This window comes from Micromys minutus (assembly GCF_963924665.1).
Source record: "Micromys minutus genome assembly, chromosome: 20".
Lineage (NCBI taxonomy): Eukaryota > Metazoa > Chordata > Mammalia > Rodentia > Muridae > Micromys > Micromys minutus.
The window spans coordinates 5,578,493-5,605,146 of NC_137955.1; the positions used below are offsets into that span (position 1 = coordinate 5,578,493).

Consider the following 26,654-nt stretch of genomic DNA (forward strand, 5'->3'; position numbering starts at 1 on the left):
CGCAGCCTTTTGCCGTCAGCGGCTGGGAGCGTTTCCTGATTGGCTACGATGGGTCCTGCTAGTCCAATCAGCAAGCAGCGCGCGTAAACAGCGCGCCTTGGCTGTGTTGACAAGAGCTTTGAGGAGACCGGAGCACGGAGGTGAGTTAGAACCGGCTCTGGCTGGCTAAGCCAGGCTTCCAGACCCTACTAGCTTTCTGTCCTGGAGGTTTGGGAGAGCCAGCCCCCCAAATCTAATGCTTACTGCCTACGAACGGGATGCCTCACGCTTCTCGGCCTCCTGGGCCAATACCATTCTAGAACCTACCTGGTTTTACCAGAAAGAGCAGAGGGGCGGGGTGAAGGGAACTTTTTGTTAAAAAGAGTGAAGAAGATTTCGATTAGCTAAAGGATATATTGAGATTACTATAATTTATGTAGTAAGTGGGCTCCCATTATCAGAGTATTGTTTTTGACTTGGCCTGTGTATGTATGTGACGCTAGGAAATCAAGAAAGGTGTGTGTATTGCGTCCGTGTTTCCATTTGCCTATTCATGTGCCAAATCTACATCTAACACATAGCATAGTTATATACAACGAGTTTTTGCTATTTCTGAATTTGTATATTGCTGTATAGGTTTTAGAATTTCCTCGTCAAGTGCGATATAGTTTTGTCGCCTTTAAGATTTTAATTAAGACAAAATAGGTCACATTATTGATTCCTTTAATATAGGAGCATGTTATCGTGTTCTATTTTACAATTTCTCCGTTGGTAATTTACCAGTTAAGCAATTTAGAAATTAAAAATCCGTGAGTAAAAAATGGCGTTTATTCCCATTTATATCTGACATTGTAAGCTACAGGTTTTCTTTGTTATCTGTCTGCATACTTAATATTACCTAACTTTGAATCTCCCGATACACTATTGTCTCCTTTTCTTTACAGCAGCCATCTAGTAACCTTGTGACACTTTTCATTACTCTTGGATGACCTTACTTCTTAATATGCTAATATGCTATCTTTAGTCGTTTTAATTGGGCCACTAATTACTAACTAACTTAAAGTGGGCTACTATCCAAAGTTGTTTTATATTCTTTGAGTTCTCTTAAAGACAAAAAAAAAAAAAAAAAAAAAAAAAAAAAAAAAAATTCTGTACACCTTTCCCCTTCTCTTAAAATCTTGGTTGAAAACCTTAACCTTTATTTGATAAGCTATTTCTCTGAACCCTGCTCCCTTTTGATACAGAATTTTTCTTTTATGAAGTTCTGGCTGTCCTTCAATATAGGCAGAGATCCACTTGCGTCCTTTCTGCCTTCCAAGTGGTGGGATTAAAAGCATAGGTTACAACACCTGGCTGTATCTGCTCTTTAAATTCAAATTCCTTCTCTTGATACTTATTCACAAAGGATCACTTTAGTTAACATTTTACTTAGTTGGAAGAAATAATTCAAACAACTTCCAAAAGCTCTTACCAATCCATCTGCCCAGTTACCTGAATTTTGCACTCTTGCTATTCTACTGACTCTCCTATTATAAGAAACTTTAAAGTTTAAATCCATTCTTTAGTTAGTGGACACTTGATTACATACCTGGGCTATTGTGAATGGTGCTGTAGTAAACGGGATTGTAAACATTTTTTTCAACATGCTAGCTTCCTTTGTTTGGATATATGTCTAATAGTGAAATTTCTGGGTCCTATAGTAGTTCTGTTTTTAATTTTTGCTGTTACAGCCATGCTCTTTTTTTTAAATAATAGCTATACTAAGTATTCCGTCCAACAGTACTATGTTTATGTTTCTCTTTCAATAGAAAGGATTTTTGTCTATTAGTCACTGCTACATTCAGCAAATAGTTGTTAAATGCATGCGTCTTTTTTTTTTTTTACGTTAGTTGTTGCAGTAATTTGAAGGATATAAATAAATAGAGGATATGTCTGAGAATCAACAAGAAGTAGATCCAGATACTATTACAGATGTGGAAGCTGTTATTGATACAGAGGAAGAACTTATTAAACAATGTGAGGAAATGTGGAAAGACATAGAAGAAGTAAGTGTCAACAGATAAAAGTGATATTTTAGTTAATGTAATATTTATAGTAATAGACTTGGGAACAAAACCATGTTAGTTTCCCCATAGCTTTATATATATATATATATATATATATATTTACAATTTGTATAGATTTTATACCTAAAAGCTTTCTTTTAAGAAATTTTATACTAGATAAAGCATAGAAAGAGGAAAAAAAATAATGGTAGTTCTGGCCCGCAGGGAGATTTTTTTTCTCATAGAGGCAATAGCCATTCATAATATTGTATATAATGCACCATTAAAAGTATTATGGTAGAATGTAAAAACTATACTTATGAGAAATATGTAAGGCAATATGAAGGAGTCAAGGTTCATGTTCTACAAGAAGTAAACAGATAATTAAGACTCTGAAATTAAGAGAAGACAAAAATAGGAAAGTCAGCATATATAGTTTAAAGATGTTAGAGAAATGTAAGTAAGATAGTATGGAAAGTGTATACTAGGAAAAGGAAACCCTGTGAGTTGAGACTGTAGAGAATCACCATGGAACACGGACATGCTGTTGTGGAGTATGCACAATGGAAGATCCCTAAATGGTTGACATTTACTATGAAATGATAGGCTACATCAAGAAAACTGTTTTGTTGTGTTTTAAGACAAGAGTACATAAACAAGATGTTTTAATAGAATCTAGTAGTCATCCTGTTAAGAAGTAACGAAGGCCTGAGTACTAACAATCCAAGAATGAATTCAAAAGATTTTCAGGAGGTTGGAACTAAAAGATACAAAAAAGTTAATAAATGCCAGATTAGATGCAATCATGAATCATTTCAGTACCTGCTTGGGCCAGTAGATGTTGACTGAATTAGTACCCAAAATAGAGAATATAGGAATAGAAATAAATACATAATGAAGAAGTGAAACAAATATAGAAAATTAAAATGTTGACATTTTATTATTTTAGTGGGATAGAGATACTTGATAAACTATGCTATTTTGGTAAAAATTTTCTCTTTAACATACTGTAGTACATGAAATAAGTCATAAACACATGTAGTATCCTACTTTAGTAAAGTGTCAGCAGGAGAGATGAAGTTTTGATGAATATAGAGAGCATCCTGCTCTTTTTACTAAGCTGTATGAATAGGAAAGATGAATAACATATTTTTAAAAATCATTTTGGCAAGATCTTTGGTACTTTATGTCACTAATATATTTACTAAATAATTCTTGTAATTCTTTTTTGTTATTTTTCACTATAGAAACTTGTATTTTAAAAGTGACATTAAGTTTTACAGAAAATTACTGCAACCCTATCTGAGGACAGATAAGACTTACGCTTCTCATATTTTTACCTGTTAAAGACAACCATTAACACTGTTAGATGCTAAAGTCAGGCAAACAATATTTCTTGGAGGCATATTATGTTAACTTTTTTACATGTTCACTTACCTCCCATTTTTTTCCCATTATGTGGCTTATAATTCATGCTAGCTACTGGGTGTTCTAGTAGTTCAGTGGAGAGTGAGGGGGTACAACCAAAGTTTCTGCAGGTGCTCTACTACTTACTACACAACAACTCTTTCTTTTTCCTTTTGATACATTAACTTTAAAACTAGTTTGACTGCCTTTCTCATCTTACGTCAAGATTTAAATAAATTCTGCATCACTTATGTGTATGTTTTAAAAATGGTATTATATTGGGCGTGTTTAAAAATGGGAGAAGGGCATTGTCTATGGATTGTAAATGTGTCACTTTTTTCTTTACTTTTAAAATCAAGTGTCAGAACAAATTATCACTTGTTGGAACGGAGACATTCACTAACTCAGATGCTCAGGTATGAACTTTTTGTATTCCATTCTAGAAAATAGGTAAGCAGAATTCATTCTTTTTGTACAAAAAATTATGTGTTTATATTAATTCCAATATAATAACCTTGTTAGTATTTATATTCTTTTTAAATTAATTAGCGTGTGTATGGGTGTGAGTGTGGCTGTGAGAGGGATAGAGGGAGGGGGAGAAGGAGAGCAAGAGGGAGGGAGGAAGGGAGGGAAGGAGGGAGGGAGACCAAGTGCATGAGCAACTTTGTGAAGTCAGTTCTCTCCTTTCACTGTTACACAATGTTTCAGGAATTGAGTTTAGGTGGCCAGGCTTATCCAAAAGCACTTTTACCTGCTGAACCATTTCTTGGACCTATATCTTTAAACAGTTAGAAAACTCTTTTGTTTAAAATAAAAAACAAAGAACAAACCCAAGAACCAATTAACACAGTTATTCAGCAATGGTGCCCCAAAACTTAGAATAAAATAATGGGAAAAAAATACCAAAGAAGCAGGAAATGTAAACAAACAGGAATAGTTATTTTTATATCTGACAAAAGAAACTTCAAACCAGAATTAGAAGAGATAAAACCAGATTCTACTTGTTAACAAAAAAGGAACAGTTCATCAAAATAATACAACTGTAATCTTTTGTGCACCAAGTATTGAAACTCAAAATGTTATTTTTGTATCCATAAAAATGTATATATATACTATGTATAGACTCTACAATAGTTAACCTATGATTTTTCTTGGGAAAATATGGTTTCTTTATTGTAGAAATGAATACCTAACTAAATAGGAATCACTGGACACTAGACCTGTGGTTTTCATACAGTTTCCCAAACACTGACTTTGAGAGGAGTGTTTTTATACCTGCTAAACGTGCACTGGTCTGTTACAAAAACCAAAGAGTATTGTTTGTGGTTTCCTGTTGTGTTGAGAGTTCTCAAGTGATCTTTTGCAAGTTTGATGATTTTTTTAAAGCAGATGTATAGTGCTTACTATATAGTCTACTTGTAGCTGAGATTTATGATAGTGAAAGGATGCAGAGTCAAGTCAGCAAGGGACAAAGGTGCATGGGATAAAATTGAGAGGAAACAAGATAGGAACTTTCAGGAGTTGTCTCAGTCATTTAGCACTTAATATTAGCCTATCAACTTGTGATGTGAAACATTGCTTACCCTTAAAGAAACTTGACATCCAAAACTCTACCTAGCAAATAATCAAATTACCAAAAGATAAAGCAGGTATTCTTTGCTTGAATAGTTTTGGCATTGAAAGCCACTCTTAAAGAGTTCAGTTTTTGGAAACTATCTTGAAATCATTTCAAGTTCACAAATCCAAGGCAAGGGCTGATACCAAGTGCAGGCTTTTTAAGAAATAGCAGTCTTGGCTTTGATGCTTCGTTTCTGTATGCAAACTCAGTTTTCTGTGTTTGTTTGCTTTCAAAGGCAGGGTCTCATGTAATCTACTCTGCTTTGAACTTGCTATGTTGCTGAAGCTGATCTTGAACTGAGTCTTGGAGGACTGATTTGCAAGCATATTTCACTACACCTGACTTAATTCCTTTCTGAAGCAAAAAGATAGACTTATGGAAAAAACTTTTATAATGTATAACTTTAAAATATTACTGCTGCTTTAGTTTTAGAAATTTTAGGAGAATCAAATTTGTCATCATACCAAAAACATACCATAATTTGTCTCAAGATAAGATATATATACATTTTGCAAACTACTAATATATATCTAAAAATGCTTTTTTGTTTGACACTAGAACCACTTTAATCATTATCTTCATGCTTATTTCGGGTTTTTTTTTTTTTGGAAGCATAACTAAAAGCAGTTACAATATTTTTGAAAGATCACAGAGAGGAAATGAACGTATTTTAGGAGAATTTGACTGAAAATGCTGGCCATACATAACATGTTATTATTTTTTTCTTTGGGGAGGAAAATGTCTATGTTAATATGGCTTTTTTTGTTTGTTTTGTTTTGTTAAGATGTATTTAAGAAGTAAATGTGATGTACCTAGGTTCTTTTAGATTTAGTACTAAAGTAAAATTCATTATTTTCCTTAGCATGCTGCAAAAAGCCATTTATGAGCAATAGTTAGAATAGAATATGTTTGGTATTGCTATTTGGTTATCTACTTACTTTACAACTATTGTTACTGTATTAATTATATTTTTAGCAGTAATCTATAAGAAATAACAACTTGAAGTCTCCTTTTTTTTTTTTATAGCTCTCATTACTTATTATGCAAGTGAAATGTTTGACTGCTGAACTTGGTCAATGGAACAAAAGAAAACCCGAAAGTAAGAATCTTATTTTTAGGTTTTTATATTGTAGACAAATTAATGGGGTATTAAATTAATGACCTCAAGAATTACAAAATCCATTTGTTTTCGAAATTGTCCAGGGTTGTTGATATTAAGAACCACTCAAATTTTCTTTTCTAAATTAAATTCTTACATTAAAGCATAATAACTTGAATTGTGAAGACTTTATTATAGTAATTATTTTACCCTAAAAAAAAGCACTGCCTTATATTCAGTAGAAACTATGAACTGTTAATAAGTGAAACTTGCACAGTGGAAAAGTTACTTTCTATGTTTTTTGGAATAGGAAACATTTAGTTTTTATGCTATTTCTTGGGTTGTCCACTGGGAGCCAAATATACTTTTTTGCCTATATTTAAAGACTGGAAGATGACTTAAAAGGTTATAGCAGTAATACCCAACTAGTAGATATTATTATTATTATTATTATTATTATTATTATTATTATTATTATTATTATTACTATTACTACCACGACTACTACCACTATCCTGAAAGTCTAAGGTCCCTGAACCACATGTTTTTGTATCTGATTTTTTGTATTTGTTGTTCTGTTTTTCTCTCACATCTATCTTGTTTCTTTTCCTCCCATTACTTTTACTTTGAATTGCCCAACCACAACCACTTTCAGTTTTAGCCTTCCTTTTTTATATTATTCTTTGTGCCAGTTTTGGGCATTCTCCACATAGCACTCCTACAATATCTTCTTTTCTTTAGATAATGTCATCTATATTCTTGATTCTATTTGTTTATGCTAATTCCTTAATTGTTCCACATTTTCTCATTAATGCTTGATAGCCTTTAATTTTACCACTTCAGGTAGGAATATAGAGGTAGTATATAGTTGTAATTGTAAAATATGCTTTTAACTATATATACATTTTACTTTTCTTTTTTTTAATTGAACAACTTCATTTTAAAAACAAAGATAAATATACAAATTTTAAGCATTTTTGCATAAAAGTATATGAATACATTTTTGTCAGTACTTCATTTTTTAAAGGTTTTATAGTACGCATTTACTATCAAACTATATACCATTACTAGTTACAATGAGCATAAAGTACATGTAAAGCAAGATGTAACATGGAATTAGAGTTTTTTTTTGGTGTGTAAAGATTAAGCATAATGGTTTTTCATTTTCTTTTCTTTCTTTCTTTCTATTTTTTTTTTTTTTTTGGCCTTTGTTTTTCTTGAACTTCATATAGTCTGTGAGTTGTTTCTAGGGAGTTCAGAGCTTTCTGGGGTTAGTATCCAATTATCAGTGACTGCATATTATGTCTGTTCTTTTGTGACTGGGTTACCTCACTCAGGATGATATTCTCTAGATGCATCCATTTTCTTAAGAATTTCATAAAGTCATTATTTCTGATAGATGAGTAGTACTTCATTGTGTAAATTTACCACAATTATTATATCAATTCATCTACTGAAGGACATCTGGGTTCTTTCCAGCTTCTGGCTATTATAAATAGGGCTACTATAAACATTGTGGTGCATGTGTCTTTGTTGTATGTTGGAGCTTCTCTGGGGTATATGCCCAGAAATGGAATAACTGGGTCTTCAGGTAGTACTATGACCAATTATCTGAGGAATCAACAGACTGATTTCCAGAGTGGTTGTACCAGTTTACAACCCTACCAACAGTGGAGAAGTGTTCCTCTTTCTCCGCATCCTCGCCAGCATCTGGTGTCATCTGAAGTTTTGATCTTAGCCATTCTGGTTCGTGTGAGGTGGAATCTCAGGGTTGTTTTGATTTGCATTTCCCTAATGGCTAATGATGTTGAGCACTTCCTTAGACGCTTCTCAGCCATTCGATATTCCTCAATTGAGAACTTTTTGTTTAGCTCTGGACCACATTTTTAAAATAGGGTTGTTTGATTCTCTGGTGTCAAACTTCTTGAGTTCTTTGTATACCTTGGATATTAGGCCTCTATCTGAGGTGGGGTTGGTAAAGATCTTTTCCCACTCTGTTGGCTTCTGTTTGTTTTCTTGACAGTGTCCTTAACCTTAGAGAAACTTTGCAATCTCATTAAGTCCCATTTGTCAATATTTGACCTTAAAGCACAAGCCATTGGTGTTCTGTTCAGGAAATTTTCTACTGTGCCTATGTGTTCTAAGGTTTTCCCTACTTTTCTCTTCTAATAGTTTCAGTGTACCTGGTTTAATGTGTAGATCTTTGATCCACTTGCACTTGAGTTTGTACAAGGAGATGAGAAAGGGTCTATTTTCATTCTTTTGCATGCTGAGTCCCAGTTGGACCAACACCATTTGTTGAAGAGCCTGTCTTTTTTCCATTGAATGTTTACAGCTCCTTTGTCAAAAATCAAGTGACCATATATGTGAGGGTTCATTTCTGGATCTTCTATTTTATTCCATTGATCCACATGCCTATCTCTTTACCAGTACCATGCAGTTTTTAGCACAACTGCCTTGTAATACAGCTTGAGGTCAGGAATGTTGACCTCACATTCTCACGGATGTTTTCTTGTTGTTGAGGATGGATTTCACTATTCTAGGTCTTTTATTATTCCTGATGAAATTGCACATTGCTCTTTCCAACTCAATGAAGAATTGGGTTGGAATTTTGATGGAGATTGCAGTGAGTCTGTAGATTGCTTTTGGTAAGGTGGCCATTTTTACAATGTTAATCCTTCTAATCTATGAGCATGGGAGATCTCTCCATTTTCTGAGATCTTCCTTGATATCCTTCTTTAGTGGTTTGAAGTTCTTGTCATATAGGTCCTTCACTTGCTTAGTTAGAGACACCAAGGTATTTCATAGTTTTGTGACGATTGTGAAGGGTATCTTTTCCCTAATTTCTTTCTCCAAATGTTTGTCCTTTGAGTAGAGGAAGGCTACTGATTTGTTTGGGTTAATTTTATATCCAGCCACTTTGCTGAACTTGTTTATCAGAGGTAGAAGTTCTCTGGTGGAATTTTTGAGGTCACTTAAGTACACTATCATGTCATCTGAAAATAGTGATGTTTTTACTTCTTCCTTTCCAATTTGTATTCCTTTGATTTCTTTTTGCTGTCTAATTGCTCCAGCCAGGACTTCCAGTACAATGTTGAATAGGTAGGGGGAGAATGGACAGCCTTGTCGAGTCCCTGTGTTTAGTGGGATTGCTTCAAGTTTCTCACTGTTAAGTTTGATGTTGACTATAGGTTTACTGTATATTGCTTTTATTATGTTTAGGTATGGGCCTTGGATTCCTGTTCTTTGCAAGACTTTTAACATGAAGGGGTGTTGAATTTTGTCAAATGCTTTCTCAGCATCTAGTGATATGACCATGTCGTGTTTTTCTTTGAGTTTGTTTATATGGTGGATTACGTTGATGGATTTCCATATATTAAACCATCCCTGCATCCCATGCTTGAAGCCTACTTGATCATGGTGAATGATCGTTTTAATTTGTTCTTGGATTCAGTTTGCAAGGATTTTGTTGAGTAATTTTGCATCAATGTTAATAAGTGAGATTGATCTGAAGTTTTCTTTCCTTGTAGGGTCTTCATGTGGTTTAGGAACTAAGGTTATTTTGACATCAAAAAATGCATTAGGTAGTGTTCCATCTGACTCTATTTTGTGGAATAGTTTGGAGAGTATTGGTATTATGTTGTCAATAAATGTCTGATAGAATTCTGCACTGAACCTGGGCTTTTTTTTGGTTGGGAGGCTTTTGATGACTTCTTCTATTTCTTTAGGTGTTATGGGATTGTTTAGATGGTTTACCTGTTCCTAGTTTAACTTTAGGATCTTGTATCTGTCTAGGAATTCATCCATTTCCTCCAGATTTTCTACCTTTGTTGAGTATAGGCTTTTGTAGTAGGATCTGATGATTTCTTGAATTTCCTCAGTTTCAGTTATTATGTCTCTACTTTCCTTTCTGATTTTGTTAATTTGTATACTCTCTTTTTGCCCACTAGTTAGTCTGGCTAGGGGTTTATCAATCTTGTTGATTTTCTCAAAGAACCAGCTCTTGGTTTTGTTGATTCTTTGTTGATTCTTTGGATGGTTCTTTTTGTTTCATTTGGTCTATTTATGTTCTTAGTTTGATTATTTCTTGCTCTCCTCTCCTCTTGGGTGTATCTGCTTCCTTTTGTTCTAGAGCTTTCAACTGTGCTGTCAAGTTGCTAGTGTATGCTATTTCTAGTTTTTTTTTTTTTGGAAGCACTCAGAGCTATGAGTTTTCCTCTCAGTACTGCTTTCATTGCATCTCATAGGTTTAGGTATGTTGTGTTTTCATTTTCATTAAATTCTAGAAAATTCTTATTTCTTTCTTTATTTCTTCTTTGTCCATGGTATTGTTTAATTGATCATTGTTTAGTTTCCATGTGTATGTGGTCTTTTTGTTGTCTTTGTTGTTATTGAACACCAGCTTTAGACCATGGTGATCTGAAAGGATGCATGGCAGTGTTTCAATCTTCTTTTATCTATTGAGGCTTGTTTTGTCACCGATTATATGGTCATGTGGTCCTAAATTCTGTAAAATTGACAATAAAGATTAACCATTACAAGGCTTACAATCAAGTTTTCAGCACAGCTGATTTTTTTTCTGGGGTCTTTTATTGGTGTTAAATGACCACTGTACTGTCAGTCTTCCAGCACTAAGACAATGCCTGAAATAAGTAACCTTGAAAATACCCTAGAAGTTCTGATTTAAAATTAGAAACGCCTGCTGCTTGGTGTCAATGGGCTGTGGGATACATGCATCAGGACAAACGTTTCTAATCATGTGCCTTGAAGCAGAGAAGAGACCAGTGTCCCACAGTCTCCTAACAAACTCTACTGCTAATGATCTAAAGACTACTAGATCCTGTCTTCTCAGGGGTTTATAATACTTCCCGCCTAGATAGTCCTGAGGACCAAGCCTTTAACACGTGGACGTTTGGGAAAAAACATTTATAGCAGTGCAGTCATCTTTTATTATCTTCATGTGTGCTTTTCTGTGACTCTCTTTATCTTAATTGCATTGTATTAGAGCCCATTCTAATAATACCATGTTAGCTTAATTACTTTTCAGTAATTTTGAGTTTACTGAATAAATATTGGATCCAATATTGGTTATTGGATGTTAGACTTTAAACATGAATTTGGGGTTAGGAGCATACTCCAGTTTATAATAACTTTCTCATATATTTTCAAACAAGTATTCTCTGCATTATTGGACTTAGAATTTTTTTTTGTCGATCCTAGATGTTATCCAAAATAACCAATTCATATTCTTTTCAGTTCATGAATAGTATTTCAGATTTGTCCTAGATTTTTCTTTGTATTTTAAACATAGCTAGTTACTAAATACTGAGTTCAACTGCCACTTTAATCATCAGTCTTTTAGGTCAGTATTATTCATTGACGAACTTTTATGAGTCTCTTAGCAATGATTTTGTTTTTTATCATTGAAACTTTTTTAAAATTTCTTTTTATTTCATAGTTTATGTATGTACATTTCAATTGTTACCTCCTTTCCCTGTTCTCCCCTTTCCTATTTACCCTCATCCTGCCTCTATGAGGATGCTCCCACTCCCACCCACCCACTCCCACCTCAACACTCTGGCATTTCTCTACACTGGGAAAACGAGTCTTCACAGGACCAAGGGCTTTTCCTATTGATGTCAGACTATGCCATCCTCTGCTTCATATGCCATGGGTCCCTCATGTGTATTCTGGGAGGACTGGTTGGATGATATTGTTGTTCTTCCTATGAGGTTGCAAACCCTTTCAACTCCTTCAGTCCTATCTCTAACTCCTCCATTGGGGTTCTTGTGCTTTGTGTGATAGTTAGCTGCAAGCATCTTAATCTGTATTTGTCAGGCTCTAGCAGAGCCTCTCAGGAGACATTCATATCATGTTCCTGTCAGCAAGCACTTCTTGGCATTAGCAATAGTGATTGGGTTTAGTGACTGCATATGGGATGGATCCTGAGGAAGGGCAGTCTCTCAATGTCCTTTCCTTCAGTTTCTGCTCTACTCTTTATCCCTGTATTTCAGCCTGTGAATATTTTGTTTCCCCTTCTATAAAGGAACTGAAGTGTCCACATTTTGGTCTTCCTTCTTCAGTTTCATATGATCTGTGAATTATACCTTAGGTATTCCAAATTTTTGGCCTAATATCCATTTATCAGTGATTTTGGGTATATGCCCAGGAGTAGTATAGCTGGGTCCTCTGGTAGTACTATGTCCAATTTTCTGAGGAACTTCAGAGTGGTTGTACCAGCACAGCAGTCCCACCAACAATGGAGGAGTCTTCCTCTTTCTCTACATCCTCACCAGCATCTGTTGTCACCTGAGTTTTTTATCTTAGCCATTCTGACTGGAGTGAAGTGGAATCTCAGGGTTGTTTTGATTTGCATTTACCTAATGATGAAGGTTGTTGAACATTTCTTTAGGTGCTGCTCAGCATTGTGATCTTCCTCAGTTGAGAATTCTTTGTTAGCTCCGTAATCCATTTTTTAATAGAGTTGTTTGTTTCTGTGGAGTCTAACCTTTTGAGTTCTTTGTATATGTTAGATATTAACCCTCTACCAGATGTAGGATTAGTAAAGATCTTTTCCCAATCTGTTGCTTGCCATTTTGTCCTATTGGCAGTGTCCTTTGCCTTACAGAAGCTTTGCATTTTTATTAAGTCCCGTTTGTCAATTTTAGAGCATAAGCCATAGGTGTTCTGTTCAGGAAAATTTCTTGTGCCAGTGTGTTCAAGGCTCTTCCCCACTTTCTCTTCTGTCAGTTTAAGTGGATCTGGTTTAATGTGGAGATCTTTGATCCACTTGGACTTGAGCTTTGTACAAGGAGATAAGAATGGATCTATTTGCATTCTTCTGCAAGCAGACTGCCAGTTGAGCCAACACCATTTGTTGAAGATGTTATCCTTTTTCCATTGAATGTTTTTAGCTCCTTTGTCAATGATCAAATGACCATAGGTGTGCAGGTTCATTTCTGGGTCATCAATCCTATTCTATTGATCTACTGGCCTGTCTGTACCAATACCATGCAGTTTTTATCACGATTGCTCTGTAATACAGCTTGAGGTCAGGAATGCTGATTCTTCCAGAAGTTCTTTTATTGTTGAGAATAGCCTTCATATCCTGGGTTTTTTGTTATTCCAAATGAGTTTGAAAATTGCTCTTTCTAACTCTATGAATAATTGAGTTGGAATTTGATGGGGATTGCATTGAATCTGTACATTGCTTTTGGCCATTTTTACTATATTAATTCTGCCAATCCATGAGCATGGGAGATCTTTCCATCTTCTGAGATCTTCGATTTCTTTCTTCAGAGATGTGAAGTTCTTGTCATATAGATCTTTCACTTGCACAGTTAGAGTCACACCAAGATATTTTATATTATTTGTGACTAATGTGAAAAATGTCGTTTCCCTAACTTATCAGCCTGTTTATCCTTTGGGTAGAGGAAGGCTACGGATTTGTTTGAGTTAATTTTATACCCATCCACTTCGCTGAAGTTGTTTATCAGCTGTAGGAGTTCTCTGGTGGAATTTTTGGTATTATTTAAGTATACTATTATATTATCTGCAAATAGTGATATTTTGGCTTCTTCCTTCCCAATTTGTATTCCTTTGACCTCCTTTTGTTGTCTAATTGCTCTGGCTAGAACTTCTAGTACTATATTGAATAGGTATGTAGAGAGTTGGCATCCTTTTCTAGTCCCTGATTTTAGTGGGATTGCTTCAAGTTTCTCTCCATTTAGTTTAATGTGGGCTACTAATTTATGGTATATTACTTTTATAGTGTTTATGTATGGGCCTTGAATTTCTAATCTTTTCAAGACTTTTATCATGAGGGGGTGTTAAATTTTGTCAAATGCTTTCTCGGCATCTAATGAGATGATCATGTGGTTTTTTTTTCCCCTTTGCATTTATTATATAGTGGATATATATATATATATATATATATATAGATAGATAGATAGATAGATAGATAGAGAGTATATATAGTTTATTATATATACCTTTCAATATATTGATCCATCCCTGCACCAATGGAATAATGCCTACTTGATCATGATGGATGATCATTTTGATGTGTTCTTGGATTTATTTTGCAAGAATTTTATTGAGTATTTTTGCATTAATATTCAGAAGTGAAACTTTGTATATAATTTGCTATATATAATTTGTTGAGTTTAGATGCATTTTTACAAAGAAATTTGATATAATCTTACGAAGTTTTAACTATATTTTATATAGGAGTATGGTCCTTGAAATTAAAAGCACTAATACATAAGGTCATAAAAAACATGTCTAACACAATATTAGTACTCAGTTTCAGAAATTACCACTAAAATATGGTACATATACATACAAATAAAATATCATGAAGTTATTAAATGATGGATTACTTCTGCACCATGGGAGTTCTGCTGAGTGAAAACAATGGTAACATATTGGTATACTATTTTTATAATGTCAACTTGCCAAGAAATGAACCTTTTGCATTTGTGAATGCTTTCATACATGTATAGGATCTACGACTTCAGAGAAAATAACCTAAAGAGTTCCTTTTTAAAATACTACTAAGCATGTTTTTTGAGACCTTAGGCAAGAAAAGAAGTTTTTAAAAAGTGTATATATCAAATTATCTAGTGTTATATACTTGTAGTTATATATGTAAAAATATTAATATAGTAGTCATAAAAATAAATGTATTTTGTAAAAGTTTGGTAATACATGAGTGAAATAGAAAAGAGTTATCTCAGAAAAGCCACAAAATTAAATTCTAGAAAATTAACTATGACTTTGTCTTATTTTATTTTTGTAGTAATTCCCCTAGCTGACGATGTTTTGTTAACATTAGGAAAAGAAGAGGTGAGTTGGTTATGGTTAGTACTATTACAAATAATTTATAATGAAAAAAGATTTATTTTATGTATATGAGTATACCATAGCTGTCTTCAGACACACCAGAAGAGGGCATCAGATCTCATTACAGATGGTTGTGAGCTAACCTGTGGTTTCTGGGATTTGAACTCAGGACCTCTGGAGGAGCAGTCAGTGCTTTTAACCACTGAGCCATCACTCTAGCCAGAGAACTCCTTTAGATCAGTTTATGACATAAGTAAACTAAACCACTCAACACATTACAATTTATGTGTTTTATTGAACTAAGTTTTTTAAAGATTTGAATTTTTTATTTTTGCTGTTTGTATATGTACTTATTGGTGTGAGTGTAAGAATGTGTGTGCATGTGGAGGTCAGAGGACATCTTTGTTTGAGACAGGATTTCTTTGTTGTTTTCCATTGGGTGTGCCAGGGTAGATAGCTCACAAGCTTCTAGGGACTCTCCTGTCTCCACCTCCCATTTTGCCATAGGCATGTGGGATTACAGACTGTATTTGGGAACTTTATCTCTACCACAAATTAGTTCTTTACCAGAATCTTTAACAGATGATTCTATAGCAAGCATCAGCTTGGTGTCCTCTAATTCAGTTTAAAATTCAATTTTTGATGGCTCATGTGTTTCATGAGACTGCCTCTTACCAAAGATGACAGTTGCAGTAGTAGGTTTTCTGTTGTACTTCTGACCAATTGACTATGAATCAGTTTGCTTGTCTTTATCTTCAGGTGTAAATAATTTTCTAGAAAGACTCACAGATCTCACAGAAGCATGCTTACTCATTTTTTATAAAAGGAAGGCATCACCAAAAAATGCAGATGAATAGCTAAATGAAAAAGTGTTTAAATTAAGATCTATAGGAAAAGGCATGAAACTTTGGTATCCTGAGTATCCATACCAAACATTTCCATCCATTTAGCTGTGCAGAAGTTACCTTTTCTTTTTTCTTTTTTGAATTTTTTAATTGGATATATTTTATTTATATTTCAAATGTTATCCCCTTTCCCAGTTTCCCCTCCATAAACCACCTATCCCATCCTTCCCTCCCCCCTGCTTCTATGAGGGTGCTCTCCTACCCTACCACCCACCCACCTCCTTCTCCTCCTCCCTTCCTACCCCCTGACATTCCCCTACACAGGGGCATTGAGCCTTGGCAGGACCCAGGGCTACTATTATTACTCAATAAGTCCATCTTCTGCTACATATGCAGCTGAGCCCAATCCTTTTGATATTTAAATGAAAATGTTACCATGGAGACAAAATTGACCAAATAATTGGTCAATGATTAACTTTCAGCTCTTTTTCTCTTTTCAAAAATTGGGGGCTAGGGCTAAAAGTCCCAATCACCTGATCATGCCTTGGTCTTTCTAGTCTCTAGCCCTTATCTTAAATCTGGCTGGGTTCTGCTTTTCATCCAGTGCTATATAAAAAGGTATTTACCATATTAGAAATTTGTAGTGCGTTAGAAATGCTAAGCCAGGAGGAGAAAGGGATTAAGACCAAAATATCTTGGCATGCTGACTCACAGCTGACATTGGAAAGTTGAGACAGGAGAATTGCCCAGGGTTCAGTGAGTTTGGGTTAGTCTAGGTTACTTGTCTCAAAATATGGATGAGGGATATAATACTAAAAAAGCTATTTTATAGCATACTGGTGCACAGTGGAAAGAAGGTTGTCTTTGTTATAAAGTAACAAGATTTGCCAGGTGTGGTTCACACTTTCAATTCCAGCATTTGGGAGTCAAAGGCAGGCAGATCTCTGAATTTGAGGCTAGCTTGGTCCACAGAGCAAATTACAGCGCTAGCCAGGGCTGAAGAGAAACCCTGTCTCCCAAAACTAAAAACTGAACCAAACCCAAAACAAATCAGAAATAAAAACAAAATCCAACCAAATCTGCAGCCTATTCATATTACCAGTATTGAGAAAGTATGTTCACCTAGGTATGACATAGTGGGGTAGCAAATGTACAAACCTACAGATGTTTTGGGTAGCTGGGGGAACAGATGGAACCATGAGAGCCACACTGTGGGGAAAACTGAAGGAACCCTGTTTATTGCCTGACAATTTCAGTGCTTTCAGACTCTGCCTGGATAAACCACTCTGCTAGAAACATAAGGCTGTAGAAACTTGATGATCCACTGGACTTGGACTCAGAGCTGTAGGTCTTTGCCTTAAAGCAGTAAACCATATGTTAAACAGAGGCCGCTCCTGAGCTGAAACAGTTGTTCTCTGGTAGCTTCAAGCTCTTAACTTATATAGTAATCGTTAAGTGATTGGGCTTACTGCCTTTTACAAAGTTGAACCACTTTTCAGCATGTATAGTCTAATCTTCCTCTCCACTTTCTAGTCAGGCGCTCCAGTAAGAGTTCCCATGAGTGTCTAGTTGTCTTTTCTGTCAATGTGCATCCCTGTGACCCCTAGCAGAGTTAGAGCTGTAGAGACCTCTCCTACTTCTCTCTGCACAGCCTTTCTTCTTCATGCTCTTCAGCAGCTTCATCAGCTCTTTCATGATTTCTGTTGTTTTTTCTTTCTTTACACTATGTTTTAAACATTCTTACTCTTCTCATTCCTAGAGTTCCAGAAGGGAATTAATTCCCTTCATATCCACAAAGGGATTTATTCCACCACTGGATAACTAAAATATAATGGGCAAAAATGAGCAAAACCAAACCAAAATGATGTTTATAGTAGATTTATCATAGCTGTGTTTAACTAGAAAGAGGAAAATTCCTTCTATAACTGTTTCTGAAGAGTTTGTTTCTGCTATGTTAAAGATCAAATCTAGGGAGGGTCTGTGCATGATAGAAGGGAAACTCTCCCAGTGAGCTCCATCCTTTTATTTTAAAGTAAGGAATTAACAGTAAAGTTTTCATGCTTTCTGAATTCATTGTAATGACTTAAAGAGCTAGCTTTTGGCATCATTGAATTCTCTCCTGCTGATCTCCTCCTCTCTGTTCCTTTCATTCCTTCTCACATTTCATTGTTTTTTTGTCCCTTGTCATCGTTTCTTTGTAAAAAAAAAAAAAATGTATTTATTGTATATAACCACACAGTAGCTGTCTTCAGACTCAGAAGAGGGCATCAGATCCCAGTTGGATCCCAGTTGGATGGTTGTGAGCCACCATGAATTTACTGGGATTTGAACTCAGGACCTCTGAAAGAGCAGTCAGTGCCCTTGACCGCTGAGCCATCTCTTTAGCCCTCATTATTTCTTTAGTATTAAGAAGTTTATTTTTTCCTGTTTTAGTTTACAATAAAACATAAGACCATTAATTTGAGAATGTTCCTTTGTTTCTATGTTTCTAACAATGATTTAAAGTTATTTTATCTGAGTATTTATATATTTTATATGTGAGTGCTTTGTTTGCATGTCTGGCTGCACACCAGAAGAGGGCATCAGATCCCATTATAGGTGGCTGGCTGTAAGTTGCTGGGAATTTCAGCTCAGGACTTCTAGAAGAAAGAACATTCAGTGCTCTTAACCATTGAGTCATCTTTCAAGCTCTGGTCCTAGAAATTTTAATGTTATATTTTTATTTTTAGTCATATGAACTGTAGAAGATTGAAATTATAGTTTCTCAATTCTCTATGTGTTGCTTCCTTGTCTCAGATTTTTTTAGAGTGTGTCCACATATTTGAAGTTTCCTACTTTTTTGTTAATTTCTAATTTAATTCCATTGTTAGACTATTTAATATGATACGGTATCACTATGATATCGTTCTTTTGATCTATTGATCTCATTGATACAGTGATATGTATGTGCTCATTCTTTTTAATCCAACTTTTTTGTGGTCTCATTTTTCTCTTTTCTTGTTTTACATTTTTTAAAAACCCATTTTATTACGTGTTTTATTTAGGGTTCTATTGCTATGATGAGACACCATGAACATGGCAACTCTTGTAAAGGAAATCATTTTATTGGGGCTGGCTTATGGTTGAGAGGGTTAGTCCATTGACATCATCTCAGAAAGCATGGTAGCACAGAGGCAGATGGTGCTGCTGGAGAAGGAGCTGAGAGTTCCTTACCCTGATGAGAAGGAAGCCAGAAAAGAGTGATAACTGTGCCTAGCTTGAGAATCTGAAACCTTAAAGCTTACCCCCATGACACTCTTTCTCCCACAAGGTCACTTTCTAAGAGCCTGTGGAGGCCATTTTTGTGCAAATCACCATACTACAGCACTGGATTACTAGATATTTCTATTTTCTTCCTTATTTTATTTTATCTTTTAGTTACTTTAGAATTTATAAAACACATGTATAACATATAACTGATTTAAAGTTAGAAAAAAAAATATTGGAAACTCTTGCAGTTAGGAGAGTAGAATAGTGATCAACATATTCTACCAGGGAAAGAATAGTAGATAAGAGCTCAGTGTTTAGCTCAGTTTTACAGTCTTTTGTGTTGGTCAAGTATCTCAAATGTACCAGTGTAATGTAACAGTTAATTAGTTAAGTAGCTTTGACTTCTATGTGCATGTGAGTATGTGCCAGCTAATTTTGATATGCCTTGACTAGCTCAATGGTTGTGTACTTCTAAACCTCCCTGAGACTAGCACAACTCCTTTCTGATAGCCCTGAGTTAGCATCTATTAAAGTCTATATTTCATCTCTGCTATCCCAAACACAATCAGGGGAAATGGCCCGTCATTGTGATTTTCTCTCTCCCTTGGTCCCTTGCCCCTGCAATCTAAAAGTCCTGCCTTTGTTTCCCTGTCCAGCCATTGGCTTTATGGCAATTTTTTATTACCAATTGGATTCAGTTGGGGCCAAGGACCCTTAGGTCTGTAAGTGTGGTTTTGGGGAGCCAAATTAAGACAAAGCATTAGAACTAGTTCCCAACATACCAGGACTTTTGAATTTAGTTTTTGCTTTGTCTGAAATTTTCTTTTACTAGATGGTAACTTTATTTGATTTTGGTCATTTTTTTGCTACTTATGTGTTGCCTAGTCAGAGATCTTTTCAAAGCATAATACCTTACAACAGTTCTGTCTTGCACCTCATTATGTTATTATTATTTTGGTTTATTTTTATCTTTCTGGTATATATCACCGTTGTAGTTATTTATTTTATTTTCTGCATTCCACTCTTTGTTTCCTCCACTCTTTTATTTTTCAGCAATGATTGCTGGGTAATAACTTATAATACATACTGAATTGTAGGTTGAATCAATACAAGAAAAATGATAAGTATTCTTTGTCCTAATTTTTGTGTATTTTCATTAGAAAAAAACATAATCTACTAAAAACAGAGTCCATTAATTTAATTTTAGTTTGAAATTAAATTATGTAGCTTGAAAATCTTTATATTTTATATTTATCAGTGGTATGTCACCAAAATTTACCATCTACTTGCTATATATTTATCATTTTCAACTTTTTCTGGTAAGCATTTTTACTATCAGCTCCCACGTTGAAACATTTTAGATCAATTTCATGGTTATTTGAAAACTTAACTATGTATAAGCTAAAGACAAAGCTTTAACTTGAATTCTTTTATTCTAGTTCGAAAAATTGAGATGTGATCTTGAAATGGTACTGTCTATCATTCAATCAAAAAATGAAAAGTTAAAAGAAGACTTAGAAAGGTAAATTTGTAATTTCTATTAATCATTGATATAACATACTGAGTTTGCACTTAAATTTTTATTTGACTATTGTTTTCTGTATTTAAAGGGAGCAAAAGTGGTTGGATGAACAGCAGCAAATACTAGAAACTCTTAATTTATTACACAGTGATTTGAAAAATCAGGTTGTAACATTTACTGAATCAAGGTAATTAATTTTGTACTCTAAATTTTTTTAAACAGATTTTTGTTTTGAAAAAAGTATTTACTATATTATATAAAGTGGACCAAAAGGTAGTCCTAAATTTTGCCAACTATTAGTTATTTCATCTTTGTTGGAATGACTTATCTTACTATACTGGCTTCACTACATGTTGTAAAGAATACTCTTTAGTTTTGTGGATCAAATGAAACTTCACAATATCTTGATGAGTTTCCTGTATAATCAGGTATGTGCATAAATGTAATTTGTTAGTTTAATGTTTGTCTCATTTTTTATTGTTAGAATCTTTAATGAACTGAAAGCCAAGATTCTTAGTATAAAAGAATTTAAGGAGAAGCTCTTGATTACCTTGGGTGAGTTTTTAGAAGATCATTTTCCTTTGCCTGATGGAAGTACTCAAAAGAAAAGGGTAAGTTTTAGAGAAGACAGTCTCTAAATTGTTATAATTGTACTTGTTTTTATATAGGAACAAAAGCAAAGGAAGGAGCCATAGTGAGACATATATACAAATATTCTTTGTCCTATCATTGTTACTGAAAAATCAGAGATACTTTATTGTTTAATAAAATGGGATTGGTAAATACATTTTTAAAAAATTAATGTTTTATTTATTTATTTGTGTATTGTATGTACACCCAGTGCCCATGTGCTTGCATTGCACAGTTTGTGTATGGGATCAGAGGAAAACCTGATGGGAGTCTCTGTTCTACTTCCACTGTTTCTGTTTAACACTGTCTCTTTTTGCTTCGTGTTATTTGGCCTTATTAATACTGTATTAGTGGGCTGCCATAAGAGAATACCAGAGACTCTGGCATAAAAATGGAATTTTTCTGTCTCAAAACTAGAAGTGCAAGATTAAAGTCCTCTTAGGGTTAGTTCCTGATGAGATCTATTCCTGGCTAGGAGCTGGTACCTTCTTGTTCTGTTCACATTTATGTCAGCTCTACATGCAGGGAGAAAAATAATTTTTTTCTTAAGTTCTCTTACTGTTTCAATGTTACACAAAAACAACCCCCCCCCCCCCACAAACACACACACACACAACCCAAAAAGTAGTCTTCATTGGAATTGGTCCCTACTCTGATGACCTCATTTAATACTTGATTACCTACTTATGTCCTATTTCCAAATACAACTACATCTGAGTTTCAACACATATTTTTGAGGTTTCCTTTTACAACATTGTTTCTGTTTACAACAGTGAACTTTACAACTTAATTAGGAATACCTAAAAGAAAATTAAGAACCCAAATCCTTGCTCATCATTAACATGTTAGCAAGTCACTAACTTGGTTTGTGAGTCACTAAAATGGAGACATTGTCCTAAATACAGTATGTATAGAAACAGATTGATGACCGATTGGCATAGTGGAACTTTATTCTTGTTACTGTACCTTCAATGATAAGTACGATTTTAACTAACTTTGATAGAAGAAAAATGAAGTTCAAATTTTGAACTTAAAGAAATATTTCTTTGCTTCAAATTATTTGAGCACTAGAGAGAGACCTCTAATACAAAGGAAACAAATGATAAGTTTGTAGAACCTCATCTCTCAGTTTAATAGATTTACTGATATGGAAATAAAGCATTATTCCACCTATGCCCCCATTCTAATTTTGTGTTATTTTTAGTTTCAGTATTTATTTTGTGTTGAGATACAACCATTAGTATGTTTAGCCCTTATTCTATTTTATATTGGATTCATTACTTATTTTTTTATCAGTTCTCAGATTCAAGCCAGCAATTTTTAGAAACTTTTATTTATCTTATTTATTTATTTATTTTATGTGTTTTGCCTATATATTTATCTGTATACCAGAGAAAGTTCTGAGCCACCATGGGAGTGATAAGGATTGAACCCAGGCCTTCGAGCAATCAGAGCTCCAAATGATTTCTTTGAGAATTTCTGAGACTTAACCTTACCTATTTAAATGTAATGCTTGTCTTTATATTTGCTACTCAGTTCTGTAACTGCTTTGTTTTGTGTTCTCTCTCTCTCTCTCTCTCTCTCTCTCTCTCTCTCTCTCTCTCTCTCTCTCTCTCTCTCTCTCTCTTTCAGAAGTTAGCATAATTAAATAGATGTCCAAAAATTCTAACATCTGCAGTTGTGTAAGAATGTATTCTTTTTATTTATGATGGTTAAATCACACCTAGATCATTTGAGAGACTAAAAATTTTAACTACGATTATAGCTATGAGGGATCTCAAATCTATGCCATAAGAAAAAGTTTGAAGAACTAATGGGGATTAACATAAAAAACACTTGAGCATTATAGTGGCTTTTCTCCAGTTTTAAAAAATAAGTTATTCCATGTTATTAAGGTAAAAAAAATTCAGTAAACTGAGTCAGTGCTAGAAACCTTTGATCTACTGGGGACTGTCAAGATCTATGGGAAGGTAAAAAGGAGGGCTCCCTCAGAAGCCTCCCTGAAATATAGTAGAATACAATTTGCTTGGAGAATTTTTGTGTGGTTCAAACATTCTATCTTATTTTATATTATATTGTATGTATACTAAAATTTGTTGTATGTTTATGGGTAGATTAAACTATATTTTAAACTAACTACAAAGGTTTCTATTACATTTTTAAGAATCATAACTTGCACCATAAAGTTGTTTACTTTCAGAATTTGTCTTTACCTTGTAGAATTACAACTAAGAAATGTTTTTAAGCCATATGGTTTGATATTCTGCCATGTTAATTTTTATTTACATTTCTCAAAGAAAAATATTCAAGAATTGAATGCACAGCTGATAACACTGAATGAAATGTTAGAGGTAAGTGTAGGTTTGCTTTTTGTTTTTGTTTGCTTGTTTTTTGCTGTTTCTTTAGTGAACAATTAGTGTTAAAGACAAAAAAAAAAATGCTACTTTTATTTTCTATTAAGAGCACATGACCTGACATGATAGCACTTGCCTTTAATCTCAGCAGTCTGGAGGCAGAGGTGTGTGAATCTCTTGAATTTGAAGCCAGCCTGGTCTACAGAGTGAATTTAAGAACAGCCAGGGCTATAGCCTGTCTTGGAAAATGAAAAATTTTAAAGTTTTTTTTTTTTTTAATTTTTGATTCTTTTAAGAGAGTGGCTTATTTAGTCATTTGCTTTTTGCACCCTAAAATCTTGTGCTGTTATTCTGAAAGAATTCTAGTTTACAACTCAGTCCTGCACCTAAAACATATAAATGAATATATAATTTTCCTTACATAAAAAGTTTCTTTTATTATAATAGGAAGATTGATTCTAACCTTTTTAGTTTGGCATTTATTTTGTTTTCATAAATAAATATCTTCGTTATTAAAAAAATGTACTTGTACTCCATCCATGTTATTAAATATATGAATCACTTTAGAAAACCTTAGGTAGAGAAGTCTATGAAAAGCAAATAGTCATTCATTCTTATATATGCATATATACACGCACACTCCTATTTAAATCTAGATTTTTATCTAAGGGATACAGGACTTTTGTCTAAGTTTGGCTTCTTTCATTTTCTAGTCCCATTTTTCTGAAATTGAGATAATTTCATTATCTATATATATATATACTAAACATTCATATCTTATTTATTGTCTATATGTGTAAGTATGTGTATATATATATATATATATATATATATATATATATATATATATATATTACATTTTATTTATAGAACCATCTGTTGATATTCTCCTGGAGTGAGAATCTTGCTTCTCAACACCTTTGAATCTAATAAGAAGCCACATTTCCATGTAGAATAGAATTTAAGAAAAGCTACCCTATAATACTCAAAGTTTGTCAGATTTCATTGTAAGATCAGCACCCTTGGTACAGTAATCAGAGATTTCAGGGGAAGATGAAAGAAATGATAATGGCAAACAACTATTTTTAAAGATTTAGCATAAGAATAGATGTTTTAAAAGGTCAAAATGGTGATTTTGTTTCCATTCTAAATATTCAGAGACTCCTGCTATCTTTCTATTGTATTTGGTGTTCAGTTCATAAAATTTTAATTTTTCTCCCATAGTGATGGAGATGAAACTCAGGGCATTATGTTCTACACCTGATGTATGAATTTTATTTTTTATAATTCTTGCTCTTATTTTAAAGGAAATTATGCTAAAAGAAATAGAAAGTTGTAAATATTTTTAGATAGTTCTTAGAAATTGTTTTCATTTTAGTGGTGATTTATTTTAAAACATATTCCATCTACTAATGCCTGTAGTCTTTAAAATCAGATATTGTTTATATAAAGGTAATGGTTATGAACAGCTGTTCAAGGAGAAGAATAGTCAATGTTCTTTGGTACAAAACTATTATTTTATGACTGTATGCAGACTTTCCCACAAAATGTATATTTTTAAATCATTTTTTAGATGCTTATAAATAGAATGTTCGATGTTCCACATGATCCATATGTTAAAATTAATGATTCGTTTTGGCCACCATATATTGAGCTGCTTCTTCGTTATGGAATTGCTTTGAGACATCCACAAGATCCATCCCGAATAAGATTAGAAGCCTTCCATCAGTAAAATGATGGATGGTCTGTCTTCGCACAGTATGGAATCTTTACACCCATGGATAAAGAAAACACATGACTATTTAAATAAAGAATATTGTTTGCAAATCAAAGGCATAGTTTATCTTTTTTATTGTTGTTTTGAAATACAGTTTCATGTATCCCAGCTGGAATTGGGCTTGTTGAGTATTCAGTTGATTTACAGTCCTTCACCACCATGCCCTGGTTGTCCATCTTTGTATCTTGAAATGACTTATAGTACATGTTCAAAATGGGTTTTCTCAATTCATTCAATATGTTGAAGCTTTAAACATTATAGGTGATGCAAGTAAAAATATCCTAGACTTTTAAAGTATTTAATATAACTTTTCTCATTCAATATCTTAGGAAAATTCTTATAAATATGTGATTTTGAAATACCAACAAAGAATCTGAAAAACAACAAAACAACAAAAGAATTTGTGATTTTTGCTACTTTACATTTTTCCTTTTAAACTGTCATCATTTAAGGTATTTCAGTTCCAGTTGGCATTTAATAATAGTTTTTATTTAGTAATTATAATGAAAAGTTAATTTAGAGATTTTTTCTTGTGCTGAGGATTGATACCTTATGATAATATAGTTAATGATATAATTACAAAATGTTATATGCATGTTTTTATTTCCAAATGGGTTATAAAAATGGAATACTAAAAGCTAATATTTAGCCAGGCATAGTGGCACATGTCTTTAATCTTAGCATCAGAAGGCAGGGGCAGGCATATTGCTATGAGTGGAGGCCAGCCTAGTTTACATAGTGAGTTCCAGGACAGTCAGGGCTATGTAGAGAAACATGTCTCAAGGGGGAAGAAAAACCCAACCAAATAAACAAAAAACTAGATGACATCTTCTTTTTTTCTTTTTTTATTGGATAGTTTATATAGTTAACATTTCAAATGGTATCCCCTTTCCCAGTTACTCCCTCTCCCATCCACCCTCCCCCTTCTTCTGTAAGGATGGTCCCACTCCCACCTCAACACTCTAGCATTCCCCAATGCTGGGGAAATGAGCCCTCACAGGACCAGGGGCTTCTCCTACTGATGCCAGATTATTCCAGACAGTGCCTGAAATAATCCTATGCATCCTTTTAGATCACCATGGACTAAAGCTAGTCTTCAATAACAACAAAAACAACAGAAAGCCAACATATACATAGAAGCTGAATAATACTCTACTCAATGATAACTTTTTAAAGGACGTAATAAAAAAGAAATTAAAGACTTAAAAATTTAATGACAATGAAGGTACAACATACCCAAACTTACAGGACACAATAAAATCAGTGCTAATAGGAAAACTCATAG

At 33.9% G+C, this 26,654-nt stretch overlaps 1 protein-coding gene across 1 annotated transcript; it reads left to right on the forward strand.

Annotated features, from left to right (window-relative positions):
• The first annotated feature begins 108 nt into the window (after positions 1-108).
• CENPK (centromere protein K) lies at positions 109-25,378 on the forward strand. Its single transcript, XM_080933804.1, has 10 exons — positions 109-140; positions 1,869-2,024; positions 3,791-3,847; positions 6,076-6,148; positions 14,949-14,995; positions 20,526-20,608; positions 20,697-20,795; positions 21,093-21,219; positions 23,536-23,589; positions 25,166-25,378. Exons 2-10 carry the CDS (start codon positions 1,908-1,910, stop codon positions 25,322-25,324), a joined length of 816 nt encoding a protein of 271 aa, XP_080789930.1. The 5' UTR covers positions 109-140; positions 1,869-1,907; the 3' UTR covers positions 25,325-25,378.
• Positions 25,379-26,654: the final 1,276 nt, after the last annotated feature.

Excerpts from the sequence above, each read along its gene's own strand:
- CENPK (XM_080933804.1), top strand. The coding sequence starts at position 1,908 with ATGTCTGAGAATCAACAAGAAGTAGATCCAGATACTATTACAGATGTG. Across the intron at positions 6,149-14,948 it reads GAACAAAAGAAAACCCGAAA|TAATTCCCCTAGCTGACGAT; the intron begins GTAAGAATCTTA and ends TTATTTTTGTAG. Across the intron at positions 21,220-23,535 it reads GAAGTACTCAAAAGAAAAGG|AAAAATATTCAAGAATTGAA; the intron begins GTAAGTTTTAGA and ends CATTTCTCAAAG.